This window comes from Mustela erminea, chromosome 4 (assembly GCF_009829155.1).
Source record: "Mustela erminea isolate mMusErm1 chromosome 4, mMusErm1.Pri, whole genome shotgun sequence".
Classification (NCBI taxonomy): Eukaryota; Metazoa; Chordata; class Mammalia; order Carnivora; family Mustelidae; genus Mustela; species Mustela erminea.
In genome coordinates, this window is record NC_045617.1 from 85767946 (window position 1) to 85788943 (window position 20998).

A 20998-nucleotide genomic window follows, 5' to 3' on the forward strand; every position below is an offset into this window, starting at 1 on the left:
TTTATTTATTTGAGAGAGAGTGAGTGCAAGAGAGGGGAGGAGCAGAAGGGAAAGAGGAAAGAGGGAGAGAGTCTCAAGCAGACTCTACGCTGAGTGTAGAGTCTGATGCAGGGGTTGATCTCACGACTGGAGATCACGACTGGAGTTCACAACCTGAGCTGAAACCAAGAGTTGGCACTTAACCTAACCTAACTGAGACACCAATCCACCTCTCCATTAGGTTTAAAAAAAAATTAGAATTACTTTTAAGAGCCTTTACAATTGCTGATTTCATAGATTTGAGCTCTTAAATATTTTTCTCTCTCTCTGTACCCACAGGTCCCATCCTTTGACTTCCTGTCTGAAAAACTCCAGTTCTACCAGAGACAGTTCAATGAAATCATTAGAGGAACATCTCTTGATCTAGTGTTTTTTAAAGATGCAATGACTCATCTTATTAAGGTTCTAACTATTGACTATTTGTTGATATATGTATCAATATATCATATATATTATATGATATATGATCATATAAAAACTGGGTAAATTGCACAGACAGATGTTTTGAGAGAAGAAATAAGTAATTTCAGGCAGAGTATAGAAGAATGTCTGTAGGTAGGGTTGTTCACTGTCTCAGAAAACAAAGGCTTAATCAGAAACCCCTTAGCTGAATCCATCTACATGACAGCAGATGCTTTTCAAGGACAAATTGATGGGTTTTTGTATTCAGAGCTTTTGACATGTCCAGAGTTTTTCCTTTCTAGAAAGTAAGCTAGAGAACCCTGTGAATATGTAGTCCAATTTTATTTTGGTATAATGGGAATCCTGTTCCCTTCCCTGTAGCGGAAAAGTTGATGCTTTTAAAAATGTCAATTTCATGATTGGCTTACAGATCATGGGCAAACTGATGAGGAAAGAGTAAGGTGGGAGTACAGGACTGGTATAAAAACAGAAACCAATTAGATAACGACACCCAAAGGAGCCGTTTGTATCATGTGTAGATCGAAAAGGAGTTTCTACAGGAAGTCTGAACACAGTGTCAGGAGGTTTGATAAAGAGGCAGTTTGTTCTGTGTTTATTATACTTTGTCTTCCCCAAAGTTGGTGAATTTCCAGATGTCCTAGGGCTGTTTTACATCTATCCACGTCACAAGTAACTATTGCGTACTCACTGTGACAAGGTCTCGGAGGCCTGGGACCCCCCAAGTGGTTAACATATTAAAAAATATAATGCTAGAATTAATACATACCACCGTGTTACTATCTGCCATCTGTCAAATTTCCATTTTAAAAAAAAAAGCTTTTTAGTATGATAATGAAATTAGTGATTCAACTAGACTTTCATCTTAATCAGTGGCATTAATGTAAAAGGCAGTTTTTTAGCAATGTCTTCAATGGCCTGCATAAGATGTGAGCCACAATTCCAATCTTATCCTTATCAAGGAAATCAGCCATAGAAAAGCAACACAAGACTAGTCTAAGTCGTTTTCTACAAATGCCTTCCTGCCTTTCTTGTAAGTAGAATTTGGGTACTTAAAATTTTTTTCATTGGCAGAGATACAATAGAGGTAATATTCATTGTAGAGCAGGGTGTCTATCTAGGTTAGTGTGTTAGACTGAACAATAAGCGGATAATCCAAACCTTTCTGTGGATTGGGAAGAGTAGCTCCATCATGCTTTGTGTCTGAAAATAATAAAATTCAAAATTACACACACACACGCACAGAGAAAGTGGCTTTGAAATAGGAGATAGGAAAGCCATTTTGTTCTCTCTTTCATGATAGGCAAGGAAAGAATTTGAGTTGACTAAATCAGTAGGAGGCATAACTTTAAAAAACTGACATATCCCATTAAAGGAAAAAGTCCAATGTAGTCTGCACATGTACATTCAAAATTTTGACTCATGTAGGGCAAGAAGATGTGAACAGTTGAATTCTATTTGTAAATATATACCGTTTTATTCCCAAACAGATTTCACGAATAGTTCGAACATCCTGTGGAAATGCGTTGCTGGTGGGTGTTGGTGGTTCGGGAAAACAAAGTCTTTCGAGATTGGCCTCTTTTATAGCTGGATATCAAATATTTCAGATTACATTAACCAGGTAAGGTGAAACAAAACCCAGAAATATATTTTTCTATAGTTAATTTCTCTGAAGTAAAATGTTCACTTGAAAAATATGACAATTTGGTGTATCTTTTAAATTAACTTTTTATTTAAGTATAACTTATTTAAGGAAATGTATGCAAATCATGGGTGTCACAAAGTATGTACACCTCAGTTGTTAGTCTACCGATGAAGAACTAAAATATCAGCAGTACCCCTCAAGGGTTGTCCAGTCATTACTCTCTTAAGGTTAATCATACTCTAACTTCTAAACCTACTTAGTTTTACCTATTCTTGAGCTTTCTTTCTTTCTTTTTTTTTTTTTTTAAAGATTTTATTTATTTATTTGACAGACAGAGATCACAAGTAGACAGAGAGGCAGGCTGAGAGAGGAGGAAGCAGGCTCCCTGCAGAGCAGAGAGCCTGATGTGGGGCTCGATCCCAGGACCCTGAGACCATGACCTGAGCCAAAGGCAGAGGCTTAACCCACTGAGCCACCCAGGTGCCCCCATTCTTGAGCTTTCTATCTATCAAATGCTATGCGATCGACTCTTGGGTCTGGTTTCTACTGCCTGTATAGTGTTTGGGGCTTTCGTCCATGGTACTTCATGTACCCGTGGTTTGTTCATTCTTGTTGCTGGACAGACCTCCACTTTCTCACATTTTACCACAATTTGTTACCTGTTGTGCTATTGATAAACATTTGTGGGGATTTTTTGGCAAGTAGAGCTGTAAGGAGTGTTCTTGCCCGTGACTGAGTACACTTCTGGAGATAGAACGGCTGGGTGTGGAGTGGACATATATTTAGTGTTCGTTCCCCTGAGGAGTTGTTTTCCACAGTAGTTCCACCTACACTTCCACCAGTGGTTCATGAGGGTTTCAGTTGCTCTGCATCCGGGAGCGCCTTTGGCACCGTGAGTCTTTCTCGCTTGAGCCATGCTGGTGGATGTGTAGTGCTATGTCTCGGTGCCTTCTGTTTGCATTTCCCATGGCTCATGTTGAACCCATTTTCAGAACTTAACTGGCTGTTTGGACAGATCTGTGTTATGTCCTTTGCTTATTTTTTTCCCTAGTTAGGATGTGATTCTTTCTCTTACTGATTTTTAGGAGTTCTTTATATGTTTTAGATCTAATTCTGTTGTCAGAATGTATATTGCATGTATCTTCTCCAAGTCATTGGCTTGCCTTTTCACTCCTGGTGGATCTTACTTTTTTTTTTTTTAAGGTTTTATTTATTTATTTGAGAGACAGCAAGGAAGCACACTCACACGTGTGCATGAGTGGGGGGAGGAGCAGATGGAGACTGAGAAGCAGACTCCCGGCTGAGCTGGAAGCTCCCACTTGGAACTCGATTCCAGAACCCTGAGATAATGACCTGAGCTGAAGGCAGATTCTTAACCACCTGAGCTACCCACGTACCCCTTGGTAGATCTGATCTTATTTTTATTATTATTGTGTTTTTATGTCTAAATTGCATTTTTTATTACGTTCAATTAGCCAACTTAAGTTACCAAATTTTTTTTCTTTTAGTGTTCTTTGTATTCTGTTAAAAAATATTTGTTTACCTTTGTTTACCTATGAAGATATCTCCTGTGATTTCCTTCACATTTACAAACAAAATGTGCTCTTTCTACATTTAGAACTATAACCCACCTAGAATTTATTTTCTTATAAAGTCTGAGGTAAGAGTTAAGATATAGATATAGATATACAATCACTCTCAACTCCATTATTGACAAGGTCATGTTCTTCCTGACACATTTCAGTGTCTTTGCTTCCCCATCAATCAACTGATCACGTCTTTGATTACAGTCTGTTCCACTGATTTAGCTGTCTTTGTACTATTACCAACTGTTTTAATTACTGTAGTTTTAATATATTTTGAACAATTTTGTTGTTCTTCAGGATTGTCTTGAACATTTGGCCTTTTGTAGTTCCTTCTAAACTTTAGGTCACTTTTTAAATTAATAATTTATACAAACTACTCTGCTGCCAAATAGATTAAAATTAGTAAGGTACAAATGATAAGAGCAGTTAAAAAAAATAAAGCATTAAATATCTAGAGATAAATTAAATCAGCTGTCAACATTTAAAAATTGGGAGATTTCACATAAAAAATGGATTTCGGACTTCTCTTCACACAGTTGGAAGATCTGGCAACACTGTGCCTACGTTCCCAGGTGGCTGGGTCTGAACAACATGCCTCCATAGGTGAGACATACAGTCCTCCAGTTTACCAGCGTGTTGACTGTATTTTCTTGTTTTCTTTTTTCTTGATGCTCTGGAACTGGGGTCTTGCTGACTGCCCCTCCCAGGGCAAGCCAGTTCTTTGAGACAGCTAATGACTTGTTTCAGTACTGTGCCTTCCATAGGTAAACCAACCAGTCCAGAGGTCCTACTCAGAACCACCCCATCTATCTGGCATTCTCTGCCAGGAAGCAGTATTGCTCTGCCCTAATCACCCCAGAGTCAAGGACCAGTAACTAGGGACAGCATCTGTGCCCCAGAGTCCATTGAAATGATTCAAACAAGCCAGTCCTAAATCTGCTTAGCCTGCCTACCTTTGATTTTCTCATGGAAACCACAGTTAAGGCCATGTTGCCCATGGTTCCTTTCACTCCTTCCACCTCCTGACTGACCCTGGTGCTTCCCCAGGCAGCCCTATGTGGTGTGGAATATCCCCTCCTGTTTCTTGGTGTCTGTGAGTTTAAGCTTCTTCCTTCGTGGCAGTCCTTTCCATGTCTGTGTCTCTTACCATACCTGACAAAACAAATCCTGGAAACATTTTAAAATGGCAGGGAAGATGGGAGTAGAGTGGAATCAGAGGGGAAATTTGAAGTAGGACCTCATAGTACCTAGTATATTGGTAGGACTTAGTAACTGATTGGATACGGGGTAAAGAAGAGGAAATAAGGTCTAGAAGGATACACCTAGTCTCTCTAGTGGTATTTATCTCCCTGCACTCTAAAAATGCTTGTTCGGTCCTCTGTCTCTTTCACTGGGCTGTAAGCAACCTGCGGATGGACCATCGTAACCTTTGTCTTATCTACCATTACTATCAAGTGGGTACTTTTAACCGACACCGTAAAACTATCTGTTGAACAAAATAACAGTTTTGGAGGGGGGCGGGTAAAAGGAGAATTCAGTCAGTACATGGGGAGAGTGAAATGTTTGAGCACACGTAGTTCATGGGTGTGGAGTTCAGGAGTGGGTCCTGGAAATGTCAGCACAGATGCCTCACTGGAGAGAACACATGCAAGGTAATAAGGAGTATGAGTAGGGTGTGTGGCTAGAAGAAAAGATGACTGAGGGAAGAATGCTGGGGTCTCCCAACATAGAGGAAGGGGACTTGCTTGCAATGGAAAATGAGCAGAAAAGGCAAGGCGGGGAGGAAAAAGTCCAGAGTGGTTTCTAGAAACCAAACTACATCTCAGCAAGTCATCTTACCAGTTTCTCCTAGTGAATGTCAGCCCCTGCTTGGCAATTATTTTAAAAGACATGTATATTCTCCTTTCAGTGGAGTTCCTCTTGCCCAAGTCTGTTACTGTAGTGTTCCTCAGAAGGGGGTAGCTGCTTCTCCTACTTTAAAATCAGCTCTTTATTCATTCGAGTGCACTTAAGCCAAATCATCTCTAATGCCCACAACAGTCTTTACAAACAGGTACTGTCTTCACTTTGCAGAGGAGGAAACAGAAGCTGAGAAATGTAAAGGAACATTTCCAAAGCTGCAGAATGGGGATTTGAACGCAGGTCCTTCTGGTTCGAATGCTGGTAGTCTTTCTGCTAGACCCTATGGCTTACACGAAACTCCCTGTGACTTGCACTGTACAACCTCCTTCAAGTGAAGATGTCTGTGTTGTTGATTTACTCATGAGGATTTATGCACAACACTTCAGAAAATGTCTGCTTTATTTCTGCACTTCACCTCATCTCCAAGAGCATGTACATTCAACAGGAAACAGAGTAAACAGAAAAGCAAAGACTATGATCTTCTTGTCATAATCTGTAACTACATAATTGTAACATTTCAATTATTTATATCACATTGCATATGCATATTCTTCTGTAGGCTGTCTCTGTATTTAGCCACTTAATGAGATACACAAATTACCACTATATATAATTTATCACTAATTTTATTTATAATTTATCTTGACTTTCTTACCAATCCACACTCATCCAAGTTTCAGATTAGTTTTAAATATTTTACATATATTCACTTGGGACAAAATCTGTTGTGGAAGACTGTCAGCTTGCTGAGAATAAAGTTCATATCTGAATTTTTAATTACTCTTCATGAGTCACTTCTAGTAAATTCCCATTTCTCCCTTCTCAAGTTAAATAAAACATTCTTGCTTTGAATGATAACATACAACTATTTCACTCTAACCTCTGTGGTTTTTTTTTTTTTTTTTAGCAGCTAAGCTTATTTAATACTTCTTGGAGCAGGTGCAGAGTACACTCTTATTATCATGGGTTATATTGTCTTTTGAAACACTTATGACTATATATATATATAAAATTTTTAATTTTAAATTTCCTACCACCTTTTTTAGGTCTTATAATGTGAATAATCTAACGGATGATTTAAAATATCTGTACAAAGTTGCTGGTGCTGATGGAAAAGGTATCACCTTCATCTTTACTGACAATGAAATAAAAGACGAGGCGTTTCTGGAATATCTTAACAACCTGTTATCTTCAGGGGAGGTAGGTCTCAAAAGGAGAGAAAAAGCTCCTATTTTTTTAAAATGTAAATTATATTCGAACAGAAAAAGCAGCAACCCTTCATAAGCGAGGCCACTTAACATACATTTTTCATTTTAGAAAGGATTCATGTATACGACGTACTAGATTTTGTTTAAAACAACCTGTGAAGGGACGCTTGGGTGGCTCAGTTGGTTAAGCGGCTGCCTTCGGCTCAGGTCATGATCCCAGGGTCCTGGGATCAAGTCCCACATCGGGCTCCTTGCTCGGCAGGGAGCCTGCTTCTCCCTTTGCCTCTGCCTCCCTCTCTGTCTGCCTGTGCTCGCTCACTCTCTCTCCCTCTGTCTCTGACAAATAAATAAAAAAATCTTAAAAAAAAAAACAAAAAACCTGTGAAATTTATGCTGCCCACCTCCAGGTTTTTTTTTTTTTTTTTTTTGTATGCATTGTTCCATTTTAAATATGATTGCTTACTTATTTTGTCAGTCTTCTATTTGGTCCTGTAATTTATTTTAGAAGAATCACAGTATGTATCTGAGAGTCAGGAGTATAAAAGAGATGAAAGAGTTCTGCCAGCTCTAAGTAGATGTTTGTGTCATCCCTTCTGACACCACCTTTGTCAATGCTCCCATGACCACTCACATGCTTTGTGCTTCATTAGAAGGACTCACGGGACTCAGCAGACAGTTGTACTCCTAAGATTTATGACAGCAGCACAGCAAGGATTCACAGCCACATCAATGCAGAAAAAGGCACATCAGGTGAAATCTGGAGAAATTCATGCTTCGTATGTTCTCATCAAAAAGGTGATACTGGATGTGAGTCCCCTCCAGTGGTGAAATGCAGTCACTTATGCACTGTGTTTCCACTCAGGAAAGCCTGTGGGAGATTCAGAGTTCAACAGTTTTATCAGGGTCTGGTCTGGTTATTTCTCCCTGCCTAGCCACAGCTGCCAAAATTCCAGACTCCCAGAAGGAAAGCAGATGCTCACCATGTATCACAATGTTTGTATTAAGAGCCCAGGCACAGAAAAGCCTTTTCAATTAGTAATAGAGAAGACATTCAAAAACCAAGTTCCCAGAGGGTGGCCTAGTGCTAGCCATCCAAACATATGCTTCTCAAAGTCGGACCCACTGTGTTAACTCTTCCTTGCCCCATGGTGTCTATCAATGCTTGCTGCTGCCTGAGCTCCTTAACTCCCTCAGAGAGGACTTCTGTAAGATGGTGGCATGGAAAATCCTGAGTTTACCTCCTCCCATGGAAACACCAAATCTACATCTACATAAAGATCTGAAAACTAGATAAGCTGCTTCTCCACAACAAAGGATAAGAAACCCACATGAAGATAGGTAGGAGAGGCGGAGACACAGTCTTGCCAAAGACTTCACCCTTATCATAGTGATGTGCAGTAGGGAGGGCTCTCACAAATTTGGAGGAGTGACGGGTTGGTGCCTCACATCAGGCACCCCAACACCTGGAATATACACCAGAGAGAAAAGCCCCCGAAATATCTGGCTTAGAATACCAATGGGGGGAAGAAAAGAAAGAAAGAAAAGAAAACCATTGAGGTTGCTATAAGAAACTGAGATTCACTACCGATGGACTTCCATATAGTCTTACCCCTAGACCCAGCAAAACAAACAAGCAAACCAACCAACAAACAAAAAACCCCAGCACTTTCAAAGTGCCTAGATCATACGTGAAGAATCATTTGCTAATCTGCAAAATGGAGGTGGACAGTTGAAACTCTCCCCAGAGATGGAAGTTGCTGGTGGATGCCAGTTTTGCACTTTCTACCTACCCTTCTTGCACAAGTGAGAAAGCTGGGACAAAGCACCCTACTGTCACCATACTAAAACAGGCTGGGGTGAGTGAGTGTTCAGTACTATTCTGCCACCTTGTTGAAGTTGAAGAGCGTGGGTTGCAGCAATCCATTGCTCACTGGCTGGGGCAGGTGAGCATTAATGTGGAATTCACCTGTTCCCTAGGTAAGGTCAGCAAGCATTGGGTGGTTGAGACACCCCCTTTCATTGGCTGGGGCTGGCAAGTGCAAAAGGAGGAAACATTCTTCCACTCTAGTTTAAAGCTGGTGCATACACTCGGACAAGGCACTCAATCTCTGCAGTCTTGAAGCCCACGGAAGCATGCAGTTAAAACATTTTTCCTACTGCTTTTCTGAAGCTGGCAAGTGTACCCCTCTTACACACTCTCCAGCTGCCTAGTTAAAGCCAGCAGGCATGGGCAATCTACATGGGGATGCCCCTTGATTGCCTAATGCTGGTGGCCAAGGGGACTGACATTCCTAAGCTCCACAGGAATGTAACATTTGGAAAGACAGTTCTTGGAAGACCACCACACCCAGGACACTGCACAGATGAGGGACTGTAACACAACCCCAGTCTTCCTGTGAAAAAGCCTATATATTTAGGTTGGAGCTTCCACAAGAGGGACAGGCTTTCAGTTTCCCACACATCTAAAGGTTGAGAAGACATTCAAAGGGAATGTAAGCAGGAAGACACTATCCTTCCACAACCCCTTGGCCTTGCTATAGTTCAACAAGACCTCCTGGGAAGGAGTTTATATACTTGTCTGGAGCCCCAACTTTTGTGATTTGGAGAGATTTCCTATTCTGAGGACAACAGGCATTATGACTGTGGCCATAACAGGACTGTATGTATTTTCACAGTTTAAAAACTGTTGCCAGAGGGTCTAGATTCCAATCAATCCAAAACCAGGTACTAAATGAGATTCCTCCCCCTTGGGACACTGACTGGTTTTGGTGCACCCTCAACAACAGGGGCATATCAACGATAAATCAGGTGGTTTGGACAATCAAAAAGTTTTGTCAGACAACCAAGAGCTAGGGCAATGTTGAATGAGAAGTTCCATCACCTACATAAGGCTACTTCTTCAAGACTGGGAGAGGTAGCTGTTTTGCCTCATAGAAACAAACACAGAGAAAACAAAAACAAACACAGAGAGTCAATCAAAATGAGGAAACAGAGAAATATGTTCCAAATGAAAAGCAAAAGCATCAGAAAAAGAACTTGATGACAAGGAGATAAGTAATCTACCTGATAAAAGATTCAATTTAATGATCATAAAGATGCTTACTGAACTCATGAGGGGAATGGATGAACACAATGAGAACTTTAATAAAGATATTGACAACATAAGAAAGTACCAAATAGAGGTTACAGAGCTGAAGAATTACAATAACTAAACTAAAAATAATACACAGGAAGAGTTCAACAGCAGACTGGTAGAAGTGAAACAGATCAACAAGCTAGAAGACAAAGAAATGAAAATCAGGGCAGCAAAAAGAAAAAAAATAATGAAGATAATGTAAGAGATATATGGGACAACAGCAAGTTGAATAAAAGTTGCATTATGGGGGCACGAAAGGAGAAGAGAGAGAAAAGGGGACAGAAAACTTATTTGAAGAAATAGTGGCTGAAAATTTTCCTAACCTGGGGGAGGAAACAGACATCCAGGGCCAGGAAGCCTAGAGTTCCAAATAAGATGAACCTAAAGAGATTCATGTTAGGACACATTATAATTAAAATGTCAAAGGTTGAAGATAAAGAGAGAATCTTAAAAGCAACAAGAGAAAAAATTGTTACATATAAGGGAAGATTCCTTAAAGTTATCAGCTGATTTCCCAGCAGAAACCTTATAGGCCAGAAGTGAGTGGCACAATATATGCAAAGTGCTAAAAGGAAAAAAATACTTCCAGTTAAGAATACTCTATCCAGGAAAGTTATCATTCAGAACTGAAAGAGATAAATAGTTTTTCAGGTTAGTAAAAGCTAAAGGAGTTCATCCCTACTAAACCAGCTTTACAAGAAATGTTAAAGGAACTTCTAAAAAGAAATGGCACTAATTAATAACAAGAAAGCACAGAAAAATAAAAATCTCACTGGAAAAGATAAATATAGTTAATGGAATTTACTATATTTATGGTATGGTATTTACTATATTTATGGTATATTATGGAATGGATATATAAAATGGAATTTACTATTTATGGTATGGTATTTACTATATTTATGGTATATGATGGAATATAGTATGGAAAAGATAAAAATAGTAAAGGGAATGTGTTAATCACTTAAGAAACTACTAAAACTACTATGAAGGTAGTAAAGGTAAAGGTGATAAAATTAACTAAAACAATAATAATCAGTTAAGGGATATAAAAAGATGTAAAGTGTGACATTGAAAACATAAAACATGGGGGAAAGTAGTAAAACTGAAGAATTTTGGACTGTGTTGAAATTTAAGTTTCTATCAAATTAAAACAGAATGTTAAATATATAAAATGATAAAGTGAACCTCACAGTATCGACAAAGCATAAACTTAGAGTAATGCTTTAAAGAAAAAGAGCAAGGAATCGAAACGTAACACTGAAGAAAGTAGTCAAACCAGAAGGGATGAGAGAAAGAGAAGAAGAAAGGAACAGAAAGGAACAATGAAAGCAGCCAGAAAACAGTTAACAAAATGGCACTAGGTTACATACCCATCAAACACTACTTTAAATGCAAGTGGACTAAATTATCTAATCAAAGACAAAGAGTGGCTGAATGGATTAAAAAAAAAGAAAACCCATCTATGTGCTGCCTACAGGGGACCCACTTCAGAAGTAAGGACACAGAATGACAGTGAAGGGACTGAAGATAGTCCATGCAGATGGAAATGAAAAGATAGCTGGTATAGCTGTATTTAAATCAGACAGAACAGACATTAAAACAAAGATAGTAATAAAAGACAAAGAGGGCACTATATAATGAAAAGGAGTCCATCCAGAAAGGAGAATATAACATCTATAAATGTATATGAACCAAACATAAGAGCACCAAAATACATAAAACAAGTATTAATATATCTAGAAGGAGAAACTGATAGCAATGCAATAGTAGGGGACTTTAAATCGATGGATTTAAAGTCACTTAAATCGACGGATAGATCATCAAGATAGAAAATCATTTAGAAAATACCAGCTTTAAATGATTAGCTAGACCATGTGGATTTAATAGATATACATATAGGATGTTCCATCCCAAAACACTCTTCTCAAGTGCACATGAAACATTCTCAAGGATGGATCACATGTTAGGCCACAAAACAAGTCTTAATGATTCAAAACGATTGAGATCATATTAAGCATCCCTTTAGACTACAATTGTATGACACTGAAAGTCAGTTATACGAAGAAAGCTGGAAAGACTACACATAAGTGAAGATTAAACAACATGTTACTGAATAATTACTGGATCATAGAAGTCGTCAAAGGAGAAATTAAAAAATACCTAGAAATGAAAACATATATGATATGCCAAAACATGCAGTGTGGTAAAAGTGGTTTTTAGAGGGAAGTTCATAGCAGTATAGCCTTACCTCAAGAAATGAGAAATCTCAAATAGAGAATTTAACTGTGCACCTACAGGAACTAGGAAATAAAACAAAAAGCGCAAAGTTAGTAGAAGTAAGGGAATAATAAAGATCAGAGTGGAAATAAATAGAGACTAAAAAGACAATAGAAAAGATCAATGAAACTAAGAGCTGGTTCTTTGGAATGATAGGCAAAATGGACAAACCTTGAGCTAGACTAAACAGGAAATAAAGAGGGAGGACTCAAAATCAGAAATAAAAAAGATGAAGTTGCAATTAATATCAAAGCAATACAAGAGAGACTACTGCAAAGCATTCTATGTCAGCAAATTAGGTAACCTAGAAGGAATGGATACATTTCTTTTTTTATTAATTTTTAATTTTTTAATTAACATATAGTGCATTATTAGCCCCAGAGGTACAGGTCTGTGAATTATCAGGCTTACACACTTCACAGCACTCACCATAGCGCATACCCTCCCCAATGTCCATAACCCAGCCATCCTATCTCTCCTTCCCCACCCATCAGCCCTCAGTTTGTTTCAAGAGCTTTTGAGTCTTTTATGGTTTGTCTCCCTCCAATCCCATCTTGTTTCATTTATTCCTTACCTACCCCCCAAAACCCCAACATTGCCTCTCAACTTCCTCATATCAGGGAGATCATATGATAATTGTCTTTCTTTGACTGACTTGAAATGGATACCAGATGGATGGATTTATAGACACTTATAATCTTCCCAGACCAAATCATGAAGAAATAAGAAATCATTCTGAATAGACTGATCACTAACGAGGATGTTGAATCAGTAATCAAAAATCTGCCAACAAAATTCCAGGCCCAGGGGCTTTACTGGATAATTCCACCAAACACTGAAATAAGAGTGAGTATCTATTCTTCTCAAACTCTTCTAAAAAATTGAAGAGGGGGTACTCATTCTCTCTCTTCCAAACTTACTCTACAAGGACAGACTTACCCTGATAGCAAAGCCAGACAATGATACCAGAAGAAAAGAGAATTACAGGCCAATATTCCTGATGAAAATAGATGCAAAAATCCTCAATAAAACAACAAGCTGAATTCAACAATACAGTAAAAGGATCATACACAGTGATCAAGTGGGGTTTACTCAAGGATTGTGAGGATAGTTCAACATCCACGTCAATCAACATAATACATCACATTAACAAAATAAAAGATAAAAATCATATCATCACAACAGATGCATAAAAAAGCATTTGACAAAATTCAGCATCCATTTATGATGAAAAACTCACAATAGTATGGGATGGACAGAGGAAATATACCTCAAAATAATAAAGACCATATATGACAAACTCACAGCTAATATCATACTTAATAGGAAGCCTTTTCTTAGGGAAGATGAAATTAAAGTCATCCAAGTTGGAAAGGAAGAAGTAATACTATCAGTATTTACAAATGACATGCTCTTAGATATAGAAAATCCTAAAGATTCCACCAAAAGACTGTTAGAACTAATACACAAATCCAGTGAAGTTTCAGGATACAAGAATAAAATACAGGAATTGGTTGCATTTTTATGCACTAATAATGAACTATCCAAAAGAGAAATTAAGAAAACAATGCCACTTACAATTATATAAAAAAATAATAAAATACCTACAAATAAATTTAATCAAAGAAGTAAAAGACCTTTACATGGAAAGGTGTTTTGTGCTTATGGATTGGAAGAATTAATATTGTTTAAATGTCCATACTATCCAAAGCCATCCAAAAATTCAGTGCAATAGCCATCAAAATTCCAGTGGCATGGGACGCCTGGGTGGCTCAGTTGGTTAAGCGGCTGCCTTCGGCTCAGGTCATGATCCCAGCGTCCTGGGATCAAGTCCCACATCGGGCTCCTTGCTCAGCAGGAAGCCTGCTTCTCCCTCTGCCTCTGCCTGCCTCTCTGTCTGCCTGTGCTCAGTCTCTCTGACAAAAAAAAAAAATAAATTCCAGTGGCATTTTTCACAGATACAGAATAAAGAATTCTAAAATTTATATGGAACCATGAAAGACCCTCAATAGCCAAACAATCTTGAGAAAAAAGAACAAAGATGGACATATCACGATCTCTGATTTTTAAGTTATACTGCAAAGCTATAGTAATCAAAACAATGTGGTATTGGCATAAAAATAGAAACATAGATCAACAAGACAGAATAGAGAACTCAGAAAAAAACCCACATATATACGGTCAATAAATTTATGACAAAGGAGCCATGAATATACAATGGGAAAAGGATAATCTCTTCAATAAATGGTGTTGGAAAAACTAGACAGCCACATGCAGAAGGAGGAAACTGTACCACTACTTTACACCATGCACAAAAATTAACTCAAAATAGATTAAAGACTTAAAGGTAAGACCCCAAACCATAAAACTCCTAAAAGAAAACATATGTGGTAAGCTCTCTGACATTGGTCTTAACAGTGTTTTTATGGATGTGACTCCAAAAGCAAGGGAAACTAATGGAAAAAGAAACAGATTGGATTATATCAAACTAAAATGCTTCTGCACAGTGAAGGTAACCATCAACAAAATTAAAAGGTAACCTACTAAATGGGAGAAGATATTTGCAAGTTGAATATCTGATAAGAGGTTAATATTCAAAATATATAAAGAACTCCTCCAACTCAACAACAACAACAAAAACCCCAAATAATCCTATAGATTATAGATCAGAGGATCTGAATATATATTCTTCCAGAGAAAATATACATATGGCTAATAAGCACATGAAAAAATGATCAGCATCATTAATTGTCAGAAAAATGGAAAACAAAACCACTGCAAGATAACATCTCACACTTGTCAGGATGGCTGTTATCAAAAAGATAAGAAATAAAAAGTTTTGATAAGTATGTGTAGAAAAGGGAACCCTCATGCACTGTTGGTAGGAATGCAAACTGATGCCCTCACATCACTTGAAAAACAGTATGGAGGAGCCTCAAAAAGTTAAAAATAGAACCACTGTGTGATCCAGCAATTCCACTACTGGGTAGCTAGCTGAAGAAAATGAAGACACTAATTCAAATAGATATATGCACCCTTTGCTCATTGTAGCAATATTTACAGTAGCCAAAGCATGACAACAACCCAGATACCATAAGTGGATAAAAGGATAAAGAAGATATAGCATGTGTGTATACACACACACACACACACACACACACACACACACACACACAGTGGAATACTACTTAGCCCCAACAAAAAATATAATCTTGCCATTCATCTTGCCATTCATGAGTACATGGGTAGAACTTCAGAGTAGTAAGTTAAGTGAAATAAGTTAGAGAGAGGCAAATACTGCATGCTTTTTAAAATATGAGATATCTAAAACACAAAAAACTCCTAGATAGAGAGTATAGATTAGTAGTTGACAGAGGGAGGGGAACTTGCTGGGATGGGAGTGGGGGAGAAGGGCAAAGGGTATCAAGCAAAGGGTACCAACAAAATTTCCTCCTGATTAAACTGCCCAATAACAAGTTGTATTATTGGTTATCTCTGGCAAATGAGGGATTTTGACTATGGAGATGCAGAAAGAAAATATGAGAAAACATAACGCGTGGGGGGCGGGGGATTGGTGTGGGGAACTTACAAAGTACGAGTCTTGTCTGTTTCTCAAAGATCTCCAATCTGTTTGCACGAGATGAGATGGATGAAATCACCCAAGGTCTGATATCAGTGATGAAGAAGGAAATGCCTCGCCACCCTCCTACCTTTGATAATCTGTATGAGTACTTCATTTCAAGATCAAGGAAGAACTTGCATGTTGTTCTCTGCTTTTCTCCAGTGAGTTGTTACTTTATATTTACGTGGGAGGAATTATTTGTTGAAATGTACTTAATAGTTTACCTTCTCTGATGAGATGATTTGCTCAGAAACTAACATTTGTCACACTGAATTGAAATCAACACTTCATTACCACCAGTCTCTGCGGGAGGCAATCTCATACCGAAGTGTAATAATTTAAAATATTCATTTTATTAGATATCATTACATAGCCTACAACTTCCATTAATTGCCTAGAGATATAGATCACTTGAGTTGTAAGGAATTTGGTGATCTTGTCCAGCTCTTCCTTCAATATAGACATATGATCTAGAATGTCCCTGATGTAGGTTTGAATATCCCTAGTACACTGTATTATCCAGTAGTAGCTAATAGACATGTATGGCCATTTAAATTTTGATTAGTTGAAATGAAGTAAAAATAAAAATTCAATTCTTCAGTCCCATTAGTCCTATTTCAAGTGCTCAGTAACTACGTGTGGCTTGTGGCCACCATACTGGATGGCACAGACACAGAACACTTCCACAATCCTGGCTATATCACGCAGCTCTACTCAGCGGGTCTCACTAACTTACAAGCCAGCCTGCTTAATTTTTACATAGTCTAATTCCCGGAGAGGTCTTCTATGGGATGAATTGAATTTTGTCTATTTTTTCCCCCCTGTGATTCTGTTTTGGCTTGTAAAATGAATTCAATCCCTCCTTGCCCCCCATACCTAGCTCCTCATATATTTAGAGAAAATTTTTGCAGATTCCCAAAGTTGCTTCCTCTGTGGACCAAACACCTCCCACCCCTTCCGCTATTCTCACTTGTCCTCGTGTCCAGGGCTTTCACCGTCCTGGTCATCTTTCTTTAGAAGAGTCTTAGTCACTTTCCTCATAAAAGTAACTTTTACAATCCAACCCAGTAATGCCAGATCTAGTCTTAACGTCAGGGAATGGTGTGGAGGAATGGTGTGGAAATACTACTTCCCTTCATCTGAACATTTCATTGATATATTAATGCAGCATAAGATTTTTGTTTAATTGTGATGTCACATCGTTGGCTCTGAATAACTAAGCCTCTCTTGAGCGGAATCATCATCACTCTGTATGTCTGACGCTTTCTGACTTTGTTGTCAACAGGTTGGCGAGAAGTTCCGAGCCCGTTCTTTGAAATTTCCTGGCTTGATATCAGGTTGCACCATGGACTGGTTTAGTCGCTGGCCGAAGGAGGCCTTGATTGCAGTGGCCTCCTATTTCCTTTCAGGCTATAATATTGTCTGCTCCAGTGACACTAAAAGACAGGTTGTAGAGACAATGGGCCTCTTCCATGACATGGTCTCCGAAAGCTGTGAAAATTATTTCCAACGGTGAGTGGCTTTCCCTGAGGTCTGACTGCAGCACCAGAGTTCACTCCAGAGAGGAATTCTGTCAGCAGCCAGACTGAGTGTGTACAAGGTCCCAGCTGCACTTAGGTTTTTTTTTCCTGGCTTTGATTTTCTAATGATTATGTATTGAAATCAGGATAAATCAATGAGACTTCAAGATGAACTAGTGTCCATACTTAAGCACCTCTTTCCCTCCAGGCTTCAAAGGAGCAGATGCTTAATGAATCACTTTATTTCCTTTGCTTAATTTCTTTTTTGAAAATGACTTAACTAATTCCCGATAAATTGTTTAAAATTAGTTTCCTACTCAAATGCATTGTTTATTTTAATTAAAGAAGTACACTGTTTTAAAGTTTCACTATTGCCTGATGTTAAGGGACATTTGGGTTTTGTGTTTGCACTTCTTAGTCTTAGCAATGTTTTTGTGCCAAATAATTTTAATTAACTGCAGGAGAGTCCATTGGCTAAAAGTAGCAATGGTGTTCACATGTGAAAACTGTTGTCAGCAGTTCAAAAATACAACTTCTTCCCTTCCCAAAGCATGATAGCCACTGTGTACATTTGATAGATGGAATTTGATAGATAGAATAAAGGTGGACCAAAATAATCGTTGGGCTTCTGGAGGCAATGAACCTGCCAGAAGGAATTTTTCCAGCTAGAGAGTCTAAGTAACACTTAGAGGTTCCTATCTCATAAAAGGATGTTTATCCTGGACTCTATCCCCAGAAACCCCCCCTCTTAACTAGTTCTGGATAACCACCCTCCAGATCCTCTTGGTGGACCCATGTGTATTCTTACACTTAGCAAGATTTTCCTTCCATTTAACTTGAACTCCTTCTGCCACTGTCATCTGTGGAAAGTTTTACCTTCTTACAGTTACAAAAAACTGTGTCTTTATTTTTGAAAAATTTGGTGTATTTTCCAAAATTCTCATATCCTTTTAGGTTGGGGAAATTTATTCTGAATGTGCTATTTATCAAATGCTTAAGTGCTAGTCACATATATGCCTGAGTCCTTAAAATTTTTTTAATGTTAAAAATCTTCAGGGGTGCCTGGGTGGTTCAGTGGGTTGAAGCTTCTGCTTTCAGCTCAGGTCATAGTCTCAGGATCCTGGGATCGAGCCCCACATCGGACTTTCTGCTCAGGGAGGAGCCTGCTTTCCCATCTCTCCCTGCCTGTCTCTCTGCCTACTTGTGATCTCTGTCTGTCAAATAGGTAGATAAAATCTTAAAAAAAAAAAACAACTTCAGAACTCCAAAAGTGAAAAATTAATTAAAAGATAAAATTATTTTATAGTATGTGAGGAGCTCTTCTTTGACTTGAGTTTCTCCTGTATAAAATTATTCCTTTTATTTAATTCTGCCATTAAATAGAATTACTGTACTAAAGCCACAGTGAGTTGAACACTTGAATCAAGTGTGACCATTCACAGTTCCTGCCCTCCTGCTAGTGAATCACCCTTCAGAATTACACTGATTCCACAGTGGGAAGAATGTCCGTAGGATGCTTTCTAGGTATAATCAGAATGATAGAGATGAAGATCATCTTTACGTTCTATTTTCAGATACCGCCGAAGAGCACACGTGACTCCCAAGTCTTATCTCTCATTTATAAATGGTTATAAGAACGTTTATACTGAAAAGGTGAAACATATCAATGAACAAGCTGAACGCATGAATATTGGTAAGCAGAATGGGATCTTTTAAGGGCTTCTTGATAGGAATCCATATATATATCCACAGATTATGCGTATATATATATATATGGACTATATTGGAATCATATGGTTTTGGGGGGAAAAGGGGAACACTCATCTGTACATTTCCCAAATTCCATGGTCAGTACTCCCAACATGGCTGATGAAACACACCATTATATGGAAACAATATGTAATATATTTAATCTAGATATGTGCATATAATATGATTTAATATGAAATGATAATGTAATACATATGTAATATTGCATATATGTGTATATTATTGTATGTATGTAATATGCATATTATGCATATATATGTAATGTGTATAATATTATATAATATTACACTAGTTTATATTGTGTTTGAAAACAAAGTACTGACTTTACTCTTAGTAATAGATTATTTTGAGGGATACTGTTAGGGCCTTTTAGGTAAAAGAAGCTTCTTCTTTGAGAACGAAGCTTCTTCGTTGAGAAGCTTCCAGGCAAGGGCTTCTGGGTGACTCCGTTGGTTAAGCATCTGTCTTCTGATCAGGTCATGATCTCAGGTCCTGTCATGGATTCCCATATTGGGCTCCATGTTCAGTGGGGAGTCTGCGTCTGCCTCTCCCTCTACCCTTCCTCTTACTTGTGCTTGCTTTCCCTCTCAAATAAATAAAATCTTAAGCAAAATAAAACAAAACAAAATGGAACTTCTGAGGAGAAGAAGATCTAAACAGAGGTAGCCTGTTTTCTCTCTTGAACATTTTCTCCCCACCCCTTCAACTCTGGGTTCAGGCTGTTGGGCCAGGAGACCCATTGTCACTGAGTTACTACCTGCAGGTGGAGAAAAGCCAGCTCTTGGGAACTGACCATGATTTCAGTTTTTGTTTCATTACAGTTTGTTTTGATTTGCATAAAGTTTGCCATGGTAATGGTTCTCAGATTTCTAACAAAGGAAAAAGGAAAAAGAAAATCAAAACAAAAAGAGGTAGTTTACCTGAACAATGAATTTCTATGTCCAGTACATGTAATATAAGCAGAAAAAGTATAAATTGGAACAAATTATATGTTAAGAAAGCATTATGGCCCAAACACTCCAAAGAGAAGTACAAAAATCCTGGACCCCCTTCTTCTGCAAAAAATATGATCCCATAGCTCCAAGATCTCCAAGATCTGTGCAGTTACACTGATGGAAACACCGTGGAAGAAACCATCCTTTGTTTTTCTCATAGCTCACCTTCTTGTAGCTTTCCATATGATTCTCTATGATCAGTGGTGGGCTGGAGCTACTTGTAGCCTCTACAGTTGATTGTTAAGTCATAGGAATTTTATAATCTGGTTACATAGCACATCTTTAATTAAAAATTAAATCCTATAAACTAACAAAAAAAATAAATTATATTTGAAAAAGGCAAGAACAGGGATGCCTGGATGGCTCAGTCAGTTAAGCATCTCCCTTCATCTCAGGTCATGATTCCGGGGTCCTGGGATTGAGCCCCGAGTCAGGCTCCGACTCAGTGGGGAGTCTGCTTCTCCCTCTGCCTCTGCCTTCCCTCCCCATCCATGCTCTCTCTCTCAAATAAATAAATAAAATCTTTAAAAAAAGGAAAAAGGCAAGAATACTCAAAATTCATCACATCTTAGTTATTTTTACTCTATTTTACTGCTATGAATGTTGTTAAAGTTATTTCTATTCTATCAGTATGATAGGCATATAATGAATGGTGTGCTACTGGGAATCTCTTGGTAACTTCAGATCAGCCCTTGTGGGAATACTGACACCATGGAAATTGGAAAACATATAGATGAGTGCTCCCCCCTTCTCCCAAGACACTCGTGCTAAATGCTTACCCACACACCACTGTCTAGAACTCAGTTGGAATGGGAGAATATCCAGTTATTGTGCTCTATGGCACTGAAAGTCACAGGGCCAGCTGCACAGGTGTT

General features: G+C 38.3%; 1 protein-coding gene across 6 annotated transcripts in view; it reads left to right on the forward strand.

Annotated features, from left to right (window-relative positions):
* The window catches only part of DNAH8 (dynein axonemal heavy chain 8), a 342799-nt gene that overhangs the window by 201987 nt on the left and 119814 nt on the right, over positions 1-20998 (forward strand). For all 6 annotated transcript variants that reach the window (XM_032339820.1, XM_032339819.1, XM_032339821.1 and 3 more), the window contains 6 exons: positions 319-441; positions 1950-2080; positions 6639-6792; positions 15835-15999; positions 17124-17350; positions 18933-19051. In XM_032339820.1, the coding sequence (XP_032195711.1) occupies positions 319-441; positions 1950-2080; positions 6639-6792; positions 15835-15999; positions 17124-17350; positions 18933-19051 (919 nt within the window). The remainder of the gene's footprint in view (positions 1-318; positions 442-1949; positions 2081-6638; positions 6793-15834; positions 16000-17123; positions 17351-18932; positions 19052-20998) is intronic.